Genomic DNA, 21,719 nt, shown 5'->3' with positions numbered 1-21,719 from the left:
GCCGGTGGCGGGGGCACCAGGAATGACAGTGAGGCTGTGCCACCCCCTATTTGTGCGAGGATTATGAACATTATGGTGGGGGGGGGGGGGGAGTGATAAAACGAACATTTTATTTTTTTTTCTAATTATAAATCATGTATTAAATATAGATAACTTCACGGACAGCTATGTGTGATTTTCTTTCTTGGCATTATTACTTCTTCTTTTGCTGTCCTTTCTACGGGAACCGATTGGTTCCCGCCTTTCTATTTGTGTGTATTTTTCTTTCTTCTTTCTCTGTGTTTGTACTGTCTAAAAAGAGGAATGAGTGGTAATAAAGTGAAGAAAGAGGAAACCTACCTAAGAACTAAAACGGCATTTACAGGCACATAAAAATTCGAGTAGCCTCGTCGGAGGCTGCTCGATTTCGCGAAAGGAGGGAGTATTGTAATGGCCCGAAATTCGGGGGCCATTTGCAAATTATTTCGCGGAGGACAGGGCTGTTTGCGAGGCAGAGGACGATGCACAAACAGCCCTGTTTTTCATAAAATGGGAGATCCGGGAGGAGGAGAAGGAAAGGCAATGACCGAAAGACTGGCAAATAGGAATAAACACCATTAATGGAACGCTCACGGGTTCTAACTTTTCGAAGGGGGGGGTCTAGCTTAAAAGATATGTTTTCGCGGAATACCCCCCACCTGGGCTTTTTGAACGTCTCTACGTCATTCGAGAGACACTATATAAAGGTAAACCGGGAGATACTTGAGGTCGTCTTCTACTTCGAGTCTTCGACTACTTCGGGGTGAAGTTTTGATCGCGAAAGGCGTGATTGTGCACGCCTGGATTATTGTAAACTCTTGTCTCGCGCCTGCTTGGCTCGTCGATACCCGCTTCCCGGGATCTGGTATTTTTGCTTTCACTCTCTTCATACCTTGCTTTTAGGCCCTCTCTTGTAGGCCATTTTCGCCATCAGCTTCCGTTACTTGCGAAATTTAGACTTCATAATCCCTTCCCCCTCCGGGAACTTGGGAAATTCCTCGCGCCCTATCCATCGCTAGGACAGTATTTGCCAGTCTATCGCCTGTCGCCACACCGTGCTGCCGCCTTCTCCTGCCTCCCAGGGTGATTCGTGCCGTTGCCGGAAATAAAGGTAGATTTCCTTTTTCTTTTATTAAAATGCAATCCATGTACTATCATTGATACCCGACGCCAAGGGCAAGAGCCCACGTTAAAATAGTTCGGATTCGAGTCCCGGCTTATCCGGGGCCGGGTCGCGACAACTCTGTCGGCCGAGGTATCTATTGCCTAGGGCGCAACTAGAACAGGCGAAGGCAATAAGAGTTCCTACTCAGTTTGAGAATCGCAGCCCTGCCGCAAAGACATCCGCCTCTCCGCCTTCGCGAGCATCGCACGAGCTTCTCAAGGAGACCCGAAGGTAAAGTGCCTTTTCACTTTATTCACAAAGTAGAGTTTGAACCAATTCATTGCTTCCTGCACCCAAAGGCAAGAACCCACATGGCAAAGCCGGGTTCGACCCTCCGTCTCACGAGAGAGACCGGGGCGGACACTACATATCACCCACTATCACTTTCATCATTTTTGTATATATTTTGTATAGATAACACGTGGGTTATCTACCAGAAAATACAGTAATTGTTGACAGTGTGTAATGAATCTTAGGAAGTAGGCTACTACTCTAGTCAGCCTGGTTATCTAAGAAAACCGTCTCACTCAATACACTCAACTCATATGTAACTCACGCAGTCAAACATTGGGTGGCCGTCACTTATTGTACATTTACGTTAACACAGGAAGGAAGCGATGAGTTACGAGAATAACCAAGCAATGTGAGGGAAGTTTGGAAAGCTTTTGGAATAATGGAAGAAGAAATGTGTTTTGAATGCAACAACTCCCTCCACATAACTGGGAACTGTCCTACAGCTGTTGGAGTGACAATGGAATGATTAGTAAGCAAAACAAGATCAAGAGAAATATGGAAAACGTGCTAAAACGAATAATGCTTATGGTTCCTCTAAAGCTAGACAAACAAACGTAACGTACGTGCAGAACTAGGATGGCAATCTTTTGTCAACGAAGCAAATACATGAGCTGCGCTTTATACTTTTGAATTACTGCTGTGAAAGGCAATGTTGAGTTATTTTAGACTTTTCCCAGCTGAAAATTTCAACCGGGTTTGTTTTTTTTTTCACCCGAAACAGACTGTACACAACTCAAATCAAAATTGACTGTGCCATGCCTTATAGACTTTGTACCACCATGCTGCAGACATATCATTCCAACCCAACTCTACTGAACACTATTCGGTTGCCCAAATACGTTTGGATACGACCCATGTCTGATATGATTTATGCTGCAGCCGTTCATTGGTATTATAACTTCAGTAATTCTGCCACACAGTGTAATGTATCGTATAGATTACTCCCTCTCACCCATCCCATGCCACCTATCTTCCTTACCGCCAGTCTCCTCTAAGATCTCGACTCATCCTCACGTACCACCAAGATCTTCCATTGGAATGTGTCTTTTCAATTACCTCACAGTAAATCTTCCTCCGATAACGATGCTCATACCGAACATCGCACACAGCAGTTTTTTATGTAATATAAGAGTCACTGTTGAGAGGTTTAGGGACGTTTTTCAGTCTTACATTGCATCATAGGCACGACCCTACTCCCAAGCATATCCCAGCATCATTTACCCTAATGCTAATCCCAGTATCATTTTTCTTAACATCACCATTTGAAAGAGTATTTTCATACCAAAAGTAAAGTAGGATATGGTATAAAAAAATACGAAGATTCAATTGCCATCAATTACCTTGCAGAGGCAGTGCGGGGAAGTGTGACACTGAAGGTAAAGAGCTTAGCTGGAATTTAATGCTGGCGATTGATGTCTCAAGGTGCTTCAAGCAAGCCACCTTTGACTTCAGGGGAAGAAAATGGTATTAGAGGTGAGTTTGAAAATGAGGGGCTTCTTTTGCATTTTAATTTATATAAACCAGTGATGATCAGGTTAACATGATTCTTGTTTCATGTACCACGTGTTTAAAAATTCTGGGGCACCTGTGGCATAAAAAATCCCCTGGGATTTAGTTGCTCCACGGCTGGTCACTATAACAGACATGGTGTGGCGGAAGCTGTTGTTACCTGTCGCTATGACATCAATCAACATGTTTTATATGTGCAAATATATACAATGTTGATGAGTATTCTGCATTACCCTCACCACCCTTTTAGTCGCCTCATACGACAAGCAGGGATACTGTGGGAGAATTCTAAATGCCCCTTCCCACAGGGCTTTTATTCAGTTTATGGTTGTTATCAGTCACTATGCAAAGGGATTTAATGGCACTTGCACACACAACATAACAATTACCAGCTATGACCATATTCAGTAAACCAGGAAATTGAATGGTAACTGCCAGTTACGCAAGCACAATAGCTGCTCCCCGAGCGCACAAAATGGAAAATGAGCATAGATGGTACTATTTTTGACTGATCCTTTAGAAAAATGCAAACTTGGACTTCATTTGCAGACCTATAAGATACTGCACCAGTTCAAAATATTTCAAGCAAAACCAATAATCAGCAAGATACTATGCTTGCTACAAATTGACTGCTTATAACAAGAAAGATTAAAAAAGTAAATGAAAACAGCTATTGATTCTCAATTACCCTAGTAGCATTTATTTTTTACAAACAAATGATGATTGGGATTCAGATATTAGAAAGGAAAACCTTGATTGGGCAATGGCTGCTCATTCCTGTTTATGGATGAAACTGGGACAGCAGAAATGAAGAGAACAAGCAAACCAGCTGCTAGATCTGAATTGAGCAAAACCCAATCATCCACAAGCCCACAGATACTCCCACTGATGCCAGTGCAATGGATATCGAAAATGGGGTAATTCTCTCAGATCCAAAATTGCAATCTGTAAAATGAATTTGGCTGATGGGATGGTAAGCTACTTTGAAACTCGCCTGAAAAAGCATTGTTTACACGAGTTACTAGTGAATGTGGAAAGTTAAAAACAATCAACTGATCAGTGGAAGATCAAAATGGCATATTCAGGTTCAACCAAGTGACACACTTCCTGAGAGTTTGCAATGATACATACTTACCTCAAAAGGGTTAAGGGAATCGATTTATCATAATGCATTAAAAGGTAAGTTAGTGACCGATCAAAAAATGGAAAAATATATGTATCTTTACTTTCCAAACACTATCACAATTGACAACCAAATAAATGGACAAACAAGCCTTCCTGTTACGCAAACTTCATGATCAATTCCATGCTAAGATGTTACAAAGCACACTTTGGCTCAGGTGAGCAGCACATTTCCATGATGAAATTCACTTTATGCAAAAATTCTGATTAAAACGATCACTTCTCAAAGAAAAAGGAGCTTTCCCTACACAAATTTACCATTCTCTTCCCCTTTTAAAAATTCTTCCACTAATCTCCATATCTATCACAACTGATTTTGTGTAATAAAAAAGTAAGCTCACATCTCATTCAAATATTTTTGGCCTAGATGAAAATGATGCATTACAAATATGATCTTCATAATTATTCAATAAAATTAGAGATAAATGTTGTTTACAGGGCATGGGAATTAGAGGTGTCTAACAAATTACCTCTTCTCCTGAATAACAAAAAATAAATAGTACTGGCCTCCTCAAGGAAAACTATTAAGCATTGACCTCACACAATAAAGAAATCATTGTAAATTAGAAACACCTTTGGCTATAAATACATACACACTCCTAAGTGTGCAGCTAACAGGAACATGCGGCAGTGTGGTGCAGTGGCTGTGATAGGAAGGTATTAAAAGCGTTCAAGGAGGGATAATATTTTCCACATATCACATAAAATGACAATTTTCATGAATATTGAAGGAGAAAATGGTAGGCATAAATTAAATATAAATAAACAGATAAAAATTAACATAGAATTTTTTAAACAATGTCACACCTATTTATTAGTGACTAGGGCATAACATTTGTACCTTTATCACAAAAAGTTTTTTTAAATAAATAAAGTTCTAATGAGAACAAGAAGCAAACTTTGCATAAGAACAACATATAAACAATGAACATAAACTAAATTTAATATAAAAATACTTGATCAATAATCAAAATCTGTCGAGAACAAAAAGTTTTGGGTTAGTAATGACTAAAACCTTTAACATGTGTTTGAACATAACCAGATTTTTCCAGCATATGTCAGATGTAGTTGAATGTATTTTATGACAAATACACAGGTACTATGTCTGTGATGAGACCATGTGTTGCCTGAGCAATGGATATCATACAGGCACTAATCATCCATATCTTAAAATACATTGGCACAATAAGTCCAAATAAGACAAGTAAATTCTTTCCCTGGGTCTCTCCCATTCCCTGGTGTAAAAGAATGGATAATTTAAAACAATTCATTGATATCATGGTTTACTTAACATTTAGCAAAAGAGGCAGAAAGGAACATAATGTTGAGACAATTGCATAATTAATCTCAAGGAGAAGCTGGACCTTGGACCCATAACTATTTATTCATCTTTCTGCTCAAAAGGCCAACTGGACTCAGTCCACAGCTGGGCACTGCCAGGATCAGACTTACATCTCTTCAGACCAATTCAGGGAAGGTCCATTCAGCATTCAATGAAGCTCCCCACCTAGACAATTGAATAATGAAATATAATATTTAAGGCCTGCAAGTTTAGCGGTTAAGACCGGGGATCATTTAATATTTCTAGATTTATGCTCATATTTGATTGCGGTCACAGATTTAGCCAACTAAGTGAATTTTTGGAAGTTTAATTAGTGACAACCAAGTGATATTGATGACTCATAGCACAGTACAATTGGAAGTTCATTTCCATCATGTCATCGTTGTTGCTTCGAGCAATGAGTGACTCGTGGAACAATTCATTTGAAGAACCAACAGTTCTCTGAATGTTGTCACTTTCATTTGTACATAAAAAAAACAACTCCTTCTGAATCATATGGCCACCTTTCATGCACAAGTTCAAGAACTGCAGCTATGACACAGCAATCAGAGCAACATGGAGAACATCATCATAGAACCTCAATGTATTCCTTGACCCAACAAAATTGGTAAATTAAGAGACATTTTTAAGAAAACACTTAACTGTTTCACAAAATAAAATATATTGCGACCGGTTTCGATACAGCGTATCATCATCTGGCAATTACAAGTATCAGTACACAGAATTTATACCCTTGAAGGCGTTAGAGGGGTGGTAGAGTGGAGGTGGAGAAAGGGGGGGAACTTCGGAGTACCCATTATTGCATCAATTAGTTTGATTGTGTTTAGCTCCTTCATCCTGTTGTAATTCGACAATGGAATCAATCATAATCTGTGAAGCATACAATGTATTGCTGATAGTTTGTGAGAGAAGTGGTGTCTTGAAATGCGGTGTATTATTTGGTGGAGGGGGTAAGGGAAGGGAAGGTAGGTTTGGGAAGTACGTCGCTGATGGGTCACTGCACGGTGTAGCCGAGGGTTGGTGTATGATGACGAAATACCGGGAGGGGTGTTATGGAGTTGTGTGTGTCATCCGTAATGGCTTCTCAGAAAAAACATTGAAAAGTGGTGAATGGTGAGAATACAACTGCTCGTTAACTAATGTTATGTTGGGTGAGGTTTGGTCCACTAAAATTTCCAACTGCTCGAGTGCGTCAAGCCTTGGGCCGTAAAACTGGAAAATTACTACCTAAACATCAAGTGAAGGCTGCCTTCTACAGTAGAAATACACTGGGCAAACTGTTGGGCAGTGCCAAGGACAAAATTAGTGCCGGAGAACACAGCGGAGTATATAAACTCCGTTGCAATGACTGCAATTCCTGTTACATAGGAAAAACTGGACGGAATTTCAACATCCGGGCCAAGGAACATCGTTCATGTTTTATTAACAACAAAGAAACCTCACACTTTGCAAAACACCTCTTGGATTCCGACCACACAAGCGATTTCGAACCGATAATCCTACATAAAGAAAACAACGGCCCAAGGCTTGACGCACTCGAGCAGTTGGAAATTTTAGTGGGCCAAACCTCACCCAACATAACATTAGTTAACGAGCAGTTGTATTCTCACCATTCACCACTTTTCAATGTTTTTTCTGAGAAGCCATTACGGATGACACTCACAACTCCATAACACCCCTCCCGGTATTTCGTCATCATACACCAACCCTCGGCTACACCGTGCAGTGACCCATCAGCGACGTACTTCCCAAACCTACCTTCCCTTCCCTTACCCCCTCCACCAAATAATACACCGCATTTCAAGACACCACTTCTCCCACAAACTATCAGCAATACATTGTATGCTTCACAGATTATGATTGATTCCATTGTCGAATTACAACAGGATGAAGGAGCTAAACACAATCAAACTAATTGATGCAATAATGGGTACTCCGAAGTTCCCCCCCTTTCTCCACCTCCACTCTACCACCCCTCTAACGCCTTCAAGGGTATAAATTCTGTGTACTGATACTTGTAATTGCCAGATGATGATACGCTGTATCGAAACCGGTCGCAATATATTTTATTTTGTGAAACAGCTAAGTGTTTTCTTAACCTTTGTGCATCATGAAGGAGTTTCACCATGTTACGCCAACCACCATCGCATTTAAGAGACATTTTATCAAACAGATAAGCATAGGAACATAGCTTTCCTACAGAAAATAAAGAACTTTAATAAAGGCTACATAGGACTGCATGAGAATTGACATAAGGTTAAACAAAATAACTGCAAAAATGATGTATGCCAGGAAGGAAAAGGTGGTGGTGTGAGATTGAAAAGTAAATGAAAAGTTCTCAGCCACCTTGGTGTACACAAATAATGCCTAAAAAAATCATTCCCAGTCACTCATGACAAGTGAGTTCCAGTGGGATTTACTTCCCATGGCTGGTCACTTAAACCAGCAAGGTGTGGTGAGAAAGACATTTATCACCAAACACTACAATAAGTGCGGCGGTCAATTAATTAACTCTTTGAGGACCCATTGGGCCCATGTGCATATAATCACAATGGTGGGAGATCAATATTACGTCTGTCACAGTTTAAAATGAAATTTTTTCAGCCCAAGAAAAACAGATAATTTTATATTATCCCACCTATCCTTAAATAAGAACTTAACACGTTCGCGGCTATCGTGAAATTTGCTGTTTCTTCCCCGTGGGCGTCAATTTTCGTAAAAATTAAATCGATCCAATCATGTTAAAATTAATGCACACTTCTTTGGTATAGTTGAAAATGATGAATTGCAATAAATTTTGGAAAACCTATGCACCGATATTAAGTAATTAATTAATCCCCTTTTGCGTATGCAACCACGCATTACACGTTTTATTTTCTTCTGTTTTTATTTATTGTCGCCTAAAATAACTTCAAAACGTACAAAATGGAAACAATGAAATAATTTATACACTTACTATTATTATAAGCCCAGAATGCAATATTTAGCTATTAATTAATCCCCTTTTGCATATGCAACAACGTATTACATGTTTTATTTTCTTCGATATTTATTTACTGTCACATAAATACCTTCAAAATGAACAAATAAGACGTGCTTTTAGGTATGAAAACGATGAAATAATTTATTTACCCTTATAAGCCCAGAATGGAATAATTTAGTTATAAGTATCGGAAAAAATTCGTTATTTCATAGTTTTTTTGCAACTGTTTCGAATTTATCTTCTGAGCCTTCATTACCCTCTTTCTATTTCGCTGTGATGCCTTGCTTCGGTTTTATTGCTTTGGGAACAAAATGCAGCGGGAGGAAATCATACATCTCGTTCCTGCTGTCATTGTCAGAGGTTCTATGCTTTCAGAAAGTCGCGAAAATGATTATCCCCAAAAGTACCGGGAAAACCTCTACCTTTGTGACGCTGGCGACCGACCGCTCAGTCCGTAGCACCCGATACGAAACAATGGCTTTCCCTTTCTCTCGCCTTTCGGGGTGGACGTTCCATGGGATTTCGTAGACTCAAGACGGGCCTAACCGCACTTGTCCGGCGCTTAGAAAAGGCTACGGCTGACGATATTCCGCACCCAACCTCACGCCTCCTAGGAGAGGGGTGGTGGTTGGGGCGGAACCTTTGAATCTATTATTTCCATAATCTGCGGATAAGAAACCAAATTATTATTAGCATAGGTGAAGCTTTGCTTACAATTTTATTGCAGGCAGACCCACTCGTGGGTGCAGTTATTATCGTAAGCTTACCCACAATTGGGTGTTGCAAGTAACCCTTAGGAGGCTAATCCGACAGTTTCGTTTTTGAATAATCTTGTGCGGCATCGCTTCTCACATAGTGGCCTTATCGCAACAACGCAATCCACACGTCGAGTTTCAAATTAGTCGAGCCGAGCGGAAGGCCTTACATGTACAATGGTGACAAAATTTTCCTTGCAGTGAGAGAAGAACTTTCAGTCTTGGCTAATAAACGAGTGCCACTGGATATACGAGTCCATTTTCCTTGTCTTTTTGTGGAGCAGTGATTTTTGTGTTATTAGTGGCAAAGAAAAATTAGAGGAGACGGCTTACTCAGATGCATATCAATTTAGTTCTGACTCCGATGATTCATACATTCCATCCGATTTCGAAGGAGACAGTGAATCTTCATATTCAAAGGACGAAATTGGAGAAGATTCACCTGAAGAGGAAGAGCATGCCGCGTTATCAAGCTCCGATGAATGGGGAGACTGCATCAATCGTACAGATGATACCTTGGAGAGGTCGATTACATTTTAGGCAGTACCTGCCTGGAAAGTCTCATAAATATGGAATAAAATGCTACAAACTGTGTAGCCCTGACTCATTCACGCATAGTTTGCAAGTGTACTCTAGGAAAAGTGAAGTCCCAAACACGATGGAGAAGGTTGGACATGGTCACAAAGTTGTACTGCAACTGATGGAGGGACTTTTTGATGCTGAGCGGACATTGTGCATTGATCATTTTTAGACAAGTATGGGCCTAGCTGAAGACCTTTTGGGTAGGGAGACCTATGTTTGTGGCACAATGCGGGCGAATCGGAAAAGGTAATCCACCAGAGGTTCGTCAAAAAAAGTTGAAAAGGGGGGAAATTATTGCAAGGCAAAGTGGAAAAGGTGCTAGAATGATGAAATGGCAGGAAAAAAGACCACTTATGATAATATCCCCTAATCCCGACCTTGGTGAGATTTTGCAACCAATCACGTCGAAATCTAAGCGAGGGGAAATAATGAAACCCTAAGCCATCATAGTCTACAATAGCGCGAAAAAGGGGGTAGACATTTCCGACCAAATGTCTGCTTATTATAGTTGCATCAGACGATCTCTCAAGTGGTATAAGAGACTGGCATTAGAACTGCTTCTTGGGACATGGATGGTGAATTCATAGGTTTTATATAATAATTATGGACAAAATAAAAAAATGGAAATGCTAATTTTTGAGAGAAAGTTATTGATGGATTATTGAAAGAAGATGTCGTCTTTAGCGATGTGGCTGGGGGAGGTGTTTCAGCTTCGAAGTCCTTGCACAACCTAAGTAAATATGAAGGTACTGCGAGGATAGGTAGGAAGAGATGCCTCAATTGGTACGAGAGAATACGTAAAGAAAAGGGAACGAAAGAGGCAAGCGAGAGGGCAAAAAAAGTGAACACATTTTGTGAGGAATGTGATGGACACCCTACAATATGCTTGGATTGTTTCAACAAAATTCACCATTGACATTGTCAAAGAAAATAAATGAATATATTGAAAATAATGTAAATAAGTGATTATATTGAAAATAGTTTGAAATTATATTTGAGATTCGTTAAGTTTTCGCTGTGCTCATTTGTATTCCCCATTTAGAAAATTGTTTCCATTGACCCAATTAGGATAACCAAACTGAAAATGACATTTATTATAGTTTTGAAATGTTTTCTCCATTTTTGTTTTCGATCTAAATAATTTTTCCGGTGTGTGCTACCCTCTAAATATCTACGGAAGTGGAACATCTTCGATACGTGAAAGCCATGTAATTGAAACGGTGAGTGTAGTAGTATTTCAACGTGTAATCAAGGAAGGTAATCGTCCTTCTTGTAGGTCCATCTTACAGTCTTATAGAAAACGAAAAAAGCATTTCTAGCGATGCATAATGCCACGTAAATAGTAGGAATATTTTAGTCCTATCTTCATCGTAAAATGTGAATAGAGCAAAACCAACTTGATTTATATTTCGATATACTTTTGATAGAAGATGCAAAACATAAAATTTACGTCTAGAGATTGCTGTGTCATAGAAAATAATGGCTCAATAACGAATCAACTATATGTAGCTCTCGTCTACCTTCAATATGACTGCAATATTCTTTATTTTCTTTTATTATTGAATAAGCTTCATAATACTGCCTGTGGAATTGATATGAATGAGAACTTCGTTCGTAACACAGCTAGAATTTTTTAAAACGCCTATAATCGACAGATAGGCAACCCGCAATGCAAGAATTACGCATTTCATAAAATTATGGAAGTTGATTACCGATGATCGAGTTCATATGAATATCTTTCCGATTAGTTAAACTAAAATTGAAAATATTTCACGCACAAATGCAAATACAACATCAAATACTGAATCTTTACATCATTGCCCGCCATTTTACTTGCTACCTTTCTCTTGGCAAAAAGTTCGGTTTGGCATCAGTAAAAAGTTTACTAAAAACACCTTCATGGGCGATGAAGAACGTAATAAGTCCGTCCTCATGGACGTACGTGGCCAGAAGCTCCTTTAATTCGCATGGGAAACGTGACCACCGGTGGGTCATGCCGCCCATAGAGCTTAAAAACGCATGACCCACCGGTGGGTCATGCCGCCCACGGGGATAGACCAGCCATGACCCACCGGTGGGTCATGCCGCCCTGAACGTGTTAAATCAAGAAAAAATAAAAAAAATACCAAATAATCAAGTAGAATGTAACAGACTTATATGTATGTCAAAAATATAATTGATTGAAAATTTTGGAAATAATTGAAGAATGGCCAAACAAGAGCAAAGGAACCCCTTTCAACAGGCCACCCTCAAAGCATTAAAATATTTTATAGTGAAAGAATAATTTGGGATATGTTCCTCACCAGTCATGCTTTCCTTAGCAGATTGAGAGCAGGGTAAACAAGCAGCTGCGAGGGTCCTTCTCACCGAGGTGCATCACTTGCGCCTATCCTGATCCCATGGTCCTTCTCCATGTGTATCTTGCGCAAGCAATTGTACATAAACCCCTTGTTGCACACGGAGCACACAAATGGCTTCTCCTTGGTGTGCGTTCGTACGTGGTATGTGAGCTGGCTCTTGCAATAGTACACCTTTGGGCAGAGTTGACAGTGGAATGTTCGGCTGGGACGCTTGCGCTCGTGAACCCACGCAATGTGCTTTGAGAGCCCATACTTATGGTCCCAGCCCTTCTTGCACACTGAGCATATGTATGGCTTGGTTGCATGCTTGATAACAGGCAGGCATGCCACCTCACGATTCTCCTTGTGCTTGCGCAATGAGGAGAGGTGTGCAAACCCTTTTCCACACTCTGAACACTCGTAGGGCTTCTCCTTAGTGTGTGACCGCTCATGAATACGCAGCTTGCTCTGCGCAGAGAATGTCTGCGGGAAGAAAAAAATGCAATCAATTATGCAATTCAATAAATGAAAATATTTGCAGACTATAATTTTTTGGTGTTTAAGTCTCTTGCCCATTTATTAAAAAAATATGTAAGGACAACATTTTGGAACTTCATGGCTGCATTATGAACGCTTTCACAAAAAAAAGATGTTCATGGTTGCTGTAACTACAATAAAACCTCTACATAACAAACCCCTTCCATACAAATAGACAATGTATGTGAAAAATCTGAAACAAGCATTAGAAAAAATGAAAACTCCGTACAACAAAGTCTACACTTGGAGCTAAATGAGGAAAAGTGTGCCCATTCATTATTGTAAGAGACACATAGTGATTTGCAATTAAATGTAATATTTTTCATTGATATTGACCTAAAAAGCAGGGAGCAGAACCAGACTGGAAAGTACCATGTCATAAAATATTGCAATGTAAGTCACAGTATTTTATGGTAAATAACATCAATTATTTATTAGCAATATATGAAAGGTTTTATGTTGAATGCAACAAGATTGAGAAATTTTCTTCATTTGCATCGTATAACATGAGGAATACTTCTACACCCGCCCCTAAAAAGATGCAACTGACATGTGACCTCCATAGAGTGAAACCCACTACAGAAAATCATGGTTTTTCCAGTTACAACAAATTTGTTGAAGGAGATTTTACTGTACAACTATTTTCATGACAGCCTTAATAAAGAAAATGAGAGTTATGAAATGCTGGCCTTGAACGATTTTTAATTAAAAAACAATAAGAGACCTATACTCCAGGAAATAATAGTCTACAATTATATTAACAGGTCAAGATGGTAACTTACTCTAATGAAAAATAGTTGCATATACATTTAATGTTCCTTTGTCACCTTAACACTAACAGCTTAATTTATATCACACATCCACTATAAACACAGTTAAGAATATGAATTGACATTTCACAAAAAATAGTAGAATACTTTATACATACAGTACACCCATGTCTCGTATAGCGCAAGGGATGCGTTCCTTGGGGTCTTTGCGCTATACGAATTTGCGTTATACGAGAGCGTTTTAACATTGGGAAGATAGGGATGCGTTCCTGGTAGCATAGGTCTTGGGTATTGAATTTCCTCTAAAACATATATATTCCCATAAATAGCCTTAGAAAACATTATTTATATAAATGTTTATAGTTTAAAACATCTTTAAAGATATTATGCACGCATTTGAAGACTTTTATTCACGTTAAAAAAAATTCTTACGCGCTTTTTAAATTCCCTCCTGTCGTGCGGGTGGGCTAACATCTGCTATCTCAGGGGATCGTAATGCGTTGCCGGCAGTTGACGATTTTTCAAACCAGTCGAAAAACAACTATTGTGTCACCCAGGCCCTTTTGTCGCTCATCGAAATGACAGGAAAATGCTACTTTGAATGCCATTTCATAGCTAGCGGAGTTAATGAACGATAAATCATTTTAATTTGAAGTCCTCCGAGTCATTATAGCAGCTACGTGAAACAGTCTTTAAATGCCTTGAAACCTGACCCAGGTTTTCCTTCCCTGAAAATGAATGAACGAGATTGCATTCTTTTCCAAAACAATATCGTCTCGTCAACACTAAAAACTGGTTGAGGGGGAAAGGAGCCACTTTCAATCACAGCTTGGAGTTCATCAGAAAATGTTGCGGTGACTGCGCTATCAACACTTGTAGATTCACCTGATATCGCCGCACTGAAAATACCTGCTTGCCGTTTAAATTCTGGAACCAACCGGAGCTTTCACTAAATGTCTCGGAGCGATTAACACTCTCGTCTTTTTGTACTGATTCACTATGAACTTTCCGTATGTGTAGACCGCTTGGCTGAAGTTGGTGCGGCTGAGGTCACTGATGTTTTAACTTCGTCTTTATTCAGAATAAGGCATCGTGAGTTTAAACTTCCGCGCAATATCGCTTTGACGCTCTCCATTTTCAAAGCAATTGACCTCTTTCAATTCCTCTTCTAGGTTTATAGTTTTTCTTGATAAATTCTTGATTTTTCTACACGCATTCCTATTTTTTTGCCATGTTCTCTTAGTTTTTACTCTGTATGGCTCTATCTATATCACCTTCCACTGCTGAACTGTATTCCTGAGACGCAGAAGGCATACGACTGCGGGGAGGGAACGAAGCCATTGTGTTTGAGACTCTATAGCGGAACCTTTTATGTGTTGATGCTATTCATGCGCCACTCCGCCACCGCTCCATTTCTCCCCCGTGAATACCGATGACCTTGAAGGCTTTAGCGTAGACTCTACCTGGAAGTCAATCGCCCGATAACCTATGACGGCAAAAATACGCCTCAAACCGTATTGCTGAAAAAAACTCATTTCCACTAGCCCCACGCTTAAGTAACGATCTATATTATTTATTATTATTCTGTTAAGGAGACGAGATAAATTACTTCGGTAGGCCGGCTATCTGGACCCAATGACGAGTAATACTTTTGGCCATTGCACAGCAATGGATTTCGATTAATATATAAACAAAAACGAAGATTTGAGGCAAGCAATAATATGAATATGCGCAAAATGATAGAAATTTCGTGTGTACTTAGCGCAAGTTCACGTTTTATCACGAGAGCGTTTAAGATTTTTGATTAGGCTACACTGCGTTGCAATGTTTCCCCGAGGAACGAATTTGCGCTATATCGAAATTGCGCTAATCGAAATTGCGCTATACGAGACATGGGTGTACTTTCCTCAGTTACTGAATGTGCTAATAGTCATTGTAATAGATTCATCTCGTTTCTTATTTTTTCAATTTAACATGAACTAGAATCAAATACTGTATTAAACACATAGTCAAAGATTTGAGCTCCTTCATGTAAATATGGCCATTACTTGTATTAATGTATTGTTTGCAGTTTATTTATTACATTTGTGATATCATTTTTAATTTATTTAGTTTAATCATCACATTATTTTGTTTTCAATATTGTTTATTATCGCAGTGCATTCACTCATTCAGTGATTCAACCTGAAGGTTGATTTGGAAAGGTGAGGGTAAGTAAAGTTCAGCTCAAACTAAGCCACAAGATGGTGTACATCTCACATTGAGGGTAGGGGGCCCCAGTTCCTTCGCCTTTCTTACCTTGGGGCAATAGGAGCATAGGAAGGGCCGTGCAGGCTCAATGCCCAGGTGGAAGTGCTTTGTATGCCTCTTGAGGTCTCCCTGTTGACTGAATGTCTTTCCACACTCAGCGCACAGGTAAGGTTTCTCTTTCTGGTGCGTGCGCATATGCGTCACAATCGAGGACATGTTGTAATTCTTGTGGCACACCTCGCACTCAATGCGGTTGCCACAGCACTGCTGCCGGTGGTCCTCCATCCTCTCCAGTGACAAGAACTTCCTCGAGCAGTTGGTGCATGGATACAGTGGTGCTGAGCCATGCTTGCATGCCTCATGGTACAGCGTCGCCGCCTTTGCTGAAGAAAACAGAAGAACAACAGTCAAGCACAGGGTGACCATTCACATTAATGGCCATGGAATAAAAACCCCAGGAATCAAACCACGAACCATTGGCTTTCCAGGATAGTGAGCAGATCATTATGTGATACAGATTCCTTGAATACCATGGCAACTTACTGAAGTTTATGGTCTACATGTTAGGCTCTAGCAGTCAATCACCAATGGCGTTGCAAGGGTAATGCAGACTTCCCAGGAATCCCACCCCAGGAATCAAACCACGAACCATTGGCTTTCCAGGATAATGAGCAGATCATTATGTGATACAGATTCCTTGAATACCATGGCAACTTACTGAAGTTTATGGTCTACATGTTAGGCTCTAGCAGTCAATCACAAATGGCGTTGCAAGGGTAATGCAGACTTCGAAGAAGTCACTACCAAAAGTGAACCTCATTTCAGAGCTGAACCCATGCTTGGTGGGTAATTGTGGAATATTTTCATCCTACTGCAAGAAGGGCAGAGAAATCGACGCACATTGACGTGGGAAAATACTCACAGGGAAAGTGTCATGAGATTTATAGGAATTTAATGGAGATACTTTGCAAAAACCATAAATTGCTAGATAATAGAAAGCTCTACTTGCCAAATGGTTATATTTTTGGACAACCCCCCAAGTCTGACTTCACATTCCAAGTTTACCTCCCACTTTGTTGTTTTCCAGGTGACAAAAGTTCATAGTTTAGATTAATGACTTAAACAATTAGAGATTAAAATTAAACCCTTAAAATGCAGTGCCATTGGAGGGTCTGCTTTTGAAAAGGGGCAACCTGGAAATATGTAGTCAGACAGAAGGGCTGTTAAATAATAAAGTAATTTGGCAAGTAGGGCTCTTATGAACGTATCCGTGGAATTTGCGAGACACGATATCACAAAATAACACGAAATAATGCAAAATCAGTAAATAAAAACGAAACCACCTTTTTCGTTAATTTCTGGTGAATTAGCAAAAAAAATTGCCTCTAATGAGTCATAATCTATTAAGCCTAAGCCTTCATTATTTAACGCTGCTGACGTTCATTCAATGCATCTCATTACAATTCCGAGGTCGATTGGCTTGTTCTGTCTTGTGCATATCGCATTCATCTAATATCGCACACTGTAGTGATGTCACCGCTGGAATTTGCCGTTTAATTAATCACAGCCTCTCTTTTCGCTTCACATTTATCAATCCTGAAATTCTCGGAAATATCTAGCATGACGAAGTTTCTCTCCTAAAGAATTAGATACTTTGAATTGATAAAGTGCTGGCAGAAAGATGATGGGTATCAAAAGGGAGCCCAAGACATGAAAATTTTTGGCCAAAACGTAAGTCATACATTACTCATGGATATACCGTAACAACCCAGCACTTGGTTTGAAAACACCATCATGAGTGGTCGTGATTCACATTTGGACTTTTTTATCAGGGTTACGGCTTTAAAGCCTTAAATATGAAATGAAGGAAAGGAATTTTGAAATACCAAAAACCTGGTGTTACAGGGTTCGTGAATTCAGCTCAGAAGGATTTTATGTGAAAGAGAAAGTATTACTGTGCAATTTTTCTTTGAAAGACTTGAATCTGAAAGAATTGAAGCACATCGATGTACTTCAAGTCTTTCTGATTAGTAAGCAATACACATAAACTTTCAAAAGAAAGGGGACCCACAAAATTACAGCTATCATTTATAAGCTTCAGTCAGGATTTGGGCCCCATGAAAGCCTTCATCCCTATAATAGTCCCTTTTAACTGGAAGTAAGAAAATAAAACTTTGCAAGGTTCACTGTTATTTAATTATGGGCACGACCCGGGTTTCGTAACTTGGTTACATCGTCAGGTGACTGATCTTGCATGCATCATACATTTATACACAAAGTACACAAGTGACAGTGAGGACATCTATTGGAAAGGAAAAGGACTGGTTGAAAGGGCGGGGGTGAGGGTTAAACATGGAATGGAATAGTGAGAGGGGGCGGGGGGGTAAGGGGAAAGGGGCAGCCTTGATTTGGGACGAGGGTTTTTCCTGTGAGGATAGGTATCTGACCAGCCAGGGGAGGGCGGGGTTAAAGTGGGTGAGGAGACGAGAGCTAAAGAAGGTGGCGGTGTTGGGGAAGAAAAAGAGGATTAGCGGGGTACAAAGTTTTATTTCCTTACTTCCAGTATGGCGAGGTTTCTCAAAGTAAAGCCTGAAGTTATTAGTTATAGTCCCTTTTAAGTTCAACTTGCCTTTGAAGCTTGCATTGCAGAAGCGACATTTGAAGGGTTTCGGCCTCCGACCCCGTGATGTAGGAGGAGGGGGTGGTGCAGTTGTCGTTGCTTCCCCACCCCCCCCATCCTCCTGCTCTCCAGCAGCAGTGGTGGTAGTGGCAATATCCTCTTCCTCCAACTCCCCATCCAGCACCAACTCGTGCATCTCCATGTGCAGCCGGTACATGTATCGCTTTGTGAAGAATACATCACAGAACCTGCAGAAGTACCTACGAGGCTGCTTGTCTGTTTCGTGGGCCTGCTTCATGTGCCATGACATCTCAGCCTTGGAGTAAGATGACTGGCCACAGTGGACACACGTGTACAGAGGAGTATCCTCTTCAACCAAATCCGTTGGCTCAGATGGCTCTCCCAACTCCGTCGTCTGCACTTCAATCTCCTCCCCAGCATCCTCTGACAGGTACACTGTAGCCAGAGAACAGCCAAATTAAATCATGCTTCATACCAGCATACCATTTTCAAATTCCAAGACTTTTCCCTGATTTTCAGTCTGAATTTTTATAGATTCTCATACTTAATACATTGCATACGGATGGCGAGAATTCTCGTCATTTTTTTCCTGAACGTTCTGGACAGATGACGAAGATTCTCGTCATTTAGGCGCGTCAACCTAAACAATTTTAAAGCGTACAATACGTGTTCGTTAGTACGTTTTCAGTTGCTGTTCGTTATTCATAATGAATTGATGCATCATTACGTTTGATTGGGTGAAGTTATATTCCAAACATTAGCTTTTTAACCATGTTTAAACCAAAGGCATTACGCCCTAATAAGCACATATTTCCAATCTCGGCATTCCTAGGAATTTAAATACCCCGGTACGCAACGTGTTAATATCAATGGTAAAGCACTGATGTTGAGGAAGCTAAGTTTAACAAGTGTGATTACTTCCTGGAAAATTGCTCACTAAATGGAGTGCTCATTATATCCTAAAGTAAAGTATGAAGCCCATCAATTCCAATATCCACCTCACCTGACTGCTTTTTGTTCTACTCATTATAATGAAATTCTCGCTACATGCCTCACTCATGAAACTTCAATGATTCAATGCAGGGATTATATGGAAATATGCAGCAAGGTATAGCGTGCTGTTACATAAAGTTGAGCAGTAGTACTAAAAAAATAAATAAAGTCAATAACGGCTGAGTTGATGCTAGGCATCCAGCCAGAACAGCAACAAATCGCCCACCTTGCAGCTCAAATTCAATAACATTCAGCTTTACGATTTCTATTAATTTTCTGTGCCTCTTGCATTTTTCCCTGACCATAAAAAAATTTGCCAGACATTACCAAGAATTCCTATTTCCATTTCCCTGACCTTTATGAACCCTGCAAATTGTATTACCATTTGCACTTGATTAGTTTTTTAGAAGATTCAAATTCTCCCCAGAATCTTCCTCACAAAACTTTTCATTTCCAAAGACTTTTGTCATACTTGAAATCATTGCATTAACTTTTTGAAGAGTGAAAGTCAATAAAATTCCAAATTCATTAATATAACTCAATCTTATTGAAAACATATTGTGGCATTTTCTAGTGTGGGATAGATCCCCTCCAAAGCCTCAGAGAAAAAAAAATATTTATAACTCTTGTCCAGTTTTGACATATAATAACTACATCTGCTTAAAGTTAAAGAGCATTTATTAATATCATGGCAGTGAGACGAGTCACTGAGTACCAACTGGTGACTAAGGAGTCAGGGAGGGTATGGGGGGGTCCCATCCCCCTAAATCACATTCCTAGTTACGCCACTAGTGTTAACCATGCATTTTCACATCAAATAGTCCAAAGGAAAATTGATTCCAAATGCAGACAAACTTTCCTTGAACCACATAAAATCTCCTACCTTTTCCCCGAATTCCCTGACCTGTAACAACCGTAAGAGCAACTCACACAGACTATCCTCTGTCAATGGCTGTCCTTGTTGCATGCGCTCCAGCTCATCAAGCTTCCTCTTCATACACTTGAGCATCGCCCTCTTGGCACGCAGCCGGATGCGGTTGACGAAGCTCTCTGAGTCGCCCTGCAGCACCTCGGCCCCCGGACTCTCCTCCGTGTCGCTCAAAACCTCCTGCTTCACCTTTGAGGAGATTAATCAAATCAAATCCAGAATTGGGAAAGTTGTCAAGAAAATTTACCAATTTAAGCTAATCTCTGCGAAAAGTAACTGGCAAAAGTTAAATACTAATTTTTTTTAAAGTATTAACTGATTAAAGAATAAATCCAAAAAGTAACTACCACCTCAAAAGTTATTTTTACAGTTACGTTAAAAATAATCATGCAGTAATCAAGATAGTATTTCTTTGTAATTACAATAAAATAAATGTAAAATTAGAATCCAAGAGCAATTTAAGGGCAGTTATTTATTTGATCAACCCCACCCACGACAGAGAGTCGCAGAGTGTAAAATAGAAGTTCGTTTGTTCTATTCATGTGCGCTGAATTATTGCTTTAAATAATTACACACCCATTAATTTTGACTAGGTTGCCTATGTCTCAGGAAACATGTTTTTTTTTGCACGTAATTATGATATTCGTTAAGGGATTTAGCTAATTACAAGAATACTAGTACTTTATCAAAACACTTGTGTCATAATGTTGATTTGACTAATATCTCTTTTACAAATATCCTAAAGGAACACGCCACCTCGCTAAAAAATGTTTGACCTCCACTTGGCATTCACAAAGCTATTAGGGATTTCTGTCTGATGTAAAAATTCTTATTCATCAAATGCCATTTCTGGTAAACGTATTCACGAGAGCAATGTGCATTGTATGCCTAAAACAACCGCTTTCATTGGCGCAGTGATTGGTTGTGAGATGGATCACAAAGGCCAAAAATAGTCTATTATTAATAGAAATATTCCTTTCTAAAAAATATAAATGAGGCAATGTAACAATGTTACGTTAATAGTCAGCGGCATGCCCACTTGATCCTCAGCTTCATCCTACTTATTATTTTCACCAGGTAGTTCACTCTACCCCCACCCCTACTGTCATATGCTAGCGGACAAATCAATGCATTCTGCAATATTCATGCACTTCTGGCCCGGATTCTTTTCTTCATCTTCAATTATTTTCAGTCCATCTTTTAAAGTTCTAACTTGTTTCTTCGGAAGGCCCATGGACCGAAGACGAATAAAAATAAAAATATTAAAAATGAAACCTAACTTTATTAAACCAACATGGAAAACACTTGCTGGTTTGAAGTCAACCCACCCTGGAAAGTATGGAAACACTCGTACGAGGTAAAGTTCGGAACTGATGCTATTGCGTTCGGCGTACGTGGAGCATACTGCAGAGGGTGAAGCATGACCATATC

General features: G+C 39.7%; 1 protein-coding gene across 1 annotated transcript in view; it reads right to left on the bottom strand.

The window, feature by feature from the left end:
* Positions 1-218: 218 nt before the first annotated feature.
* LOC124166606 overlaps positions 219-21,719 on the bottom strand; it is a 47,689-nt gene continuing 26,188 nt past the window's right edge. The window contains exons 11-15 of the mRNA XM_046544198.1: positions 20,291-20,477; positions 18,356-18,802; positions 15,775-16,109; positions 12,134-12,652; positions 219-5,675 (exon numbers count right to left, since the gene is read on the bottom strand). Of these exons, the coding sequence (XP_046400154.1) occupies positions 12,194-12,652; positions 15,775-16,109; positions 18,356-18,802; positions 20,291-20,477 (1,428 nt within the window). The 3' untranslated portion in view covers positions 219-5,675; positions 12,134-12,193. The remainder of the gene's footprint in view (positions 5,676-12,133; positions 12,653-15,774; positions 16,110-18,355; positions 18,803-20,290; positions 20,478-21,719) is intronic.

The sequence above is a fragment of the Ischnura elegans genome, chromosome 10 (genome assembly GCF_921293095.1).
Source record: "Ischnura elegans chromosome 10, ioIscEleg1.1, whole genome shotgun sequence".
In the NCBI taxonomy this organism is placed as follows: Eukaryota; Metazoa; Arthropoda; class Insecta; order Odonata; family Coenagrionidae; genus Ischnura; species Ischnura elegans.
This window is presented reverse-complemented; position numbering and strand designations above follow the sequence as displayed.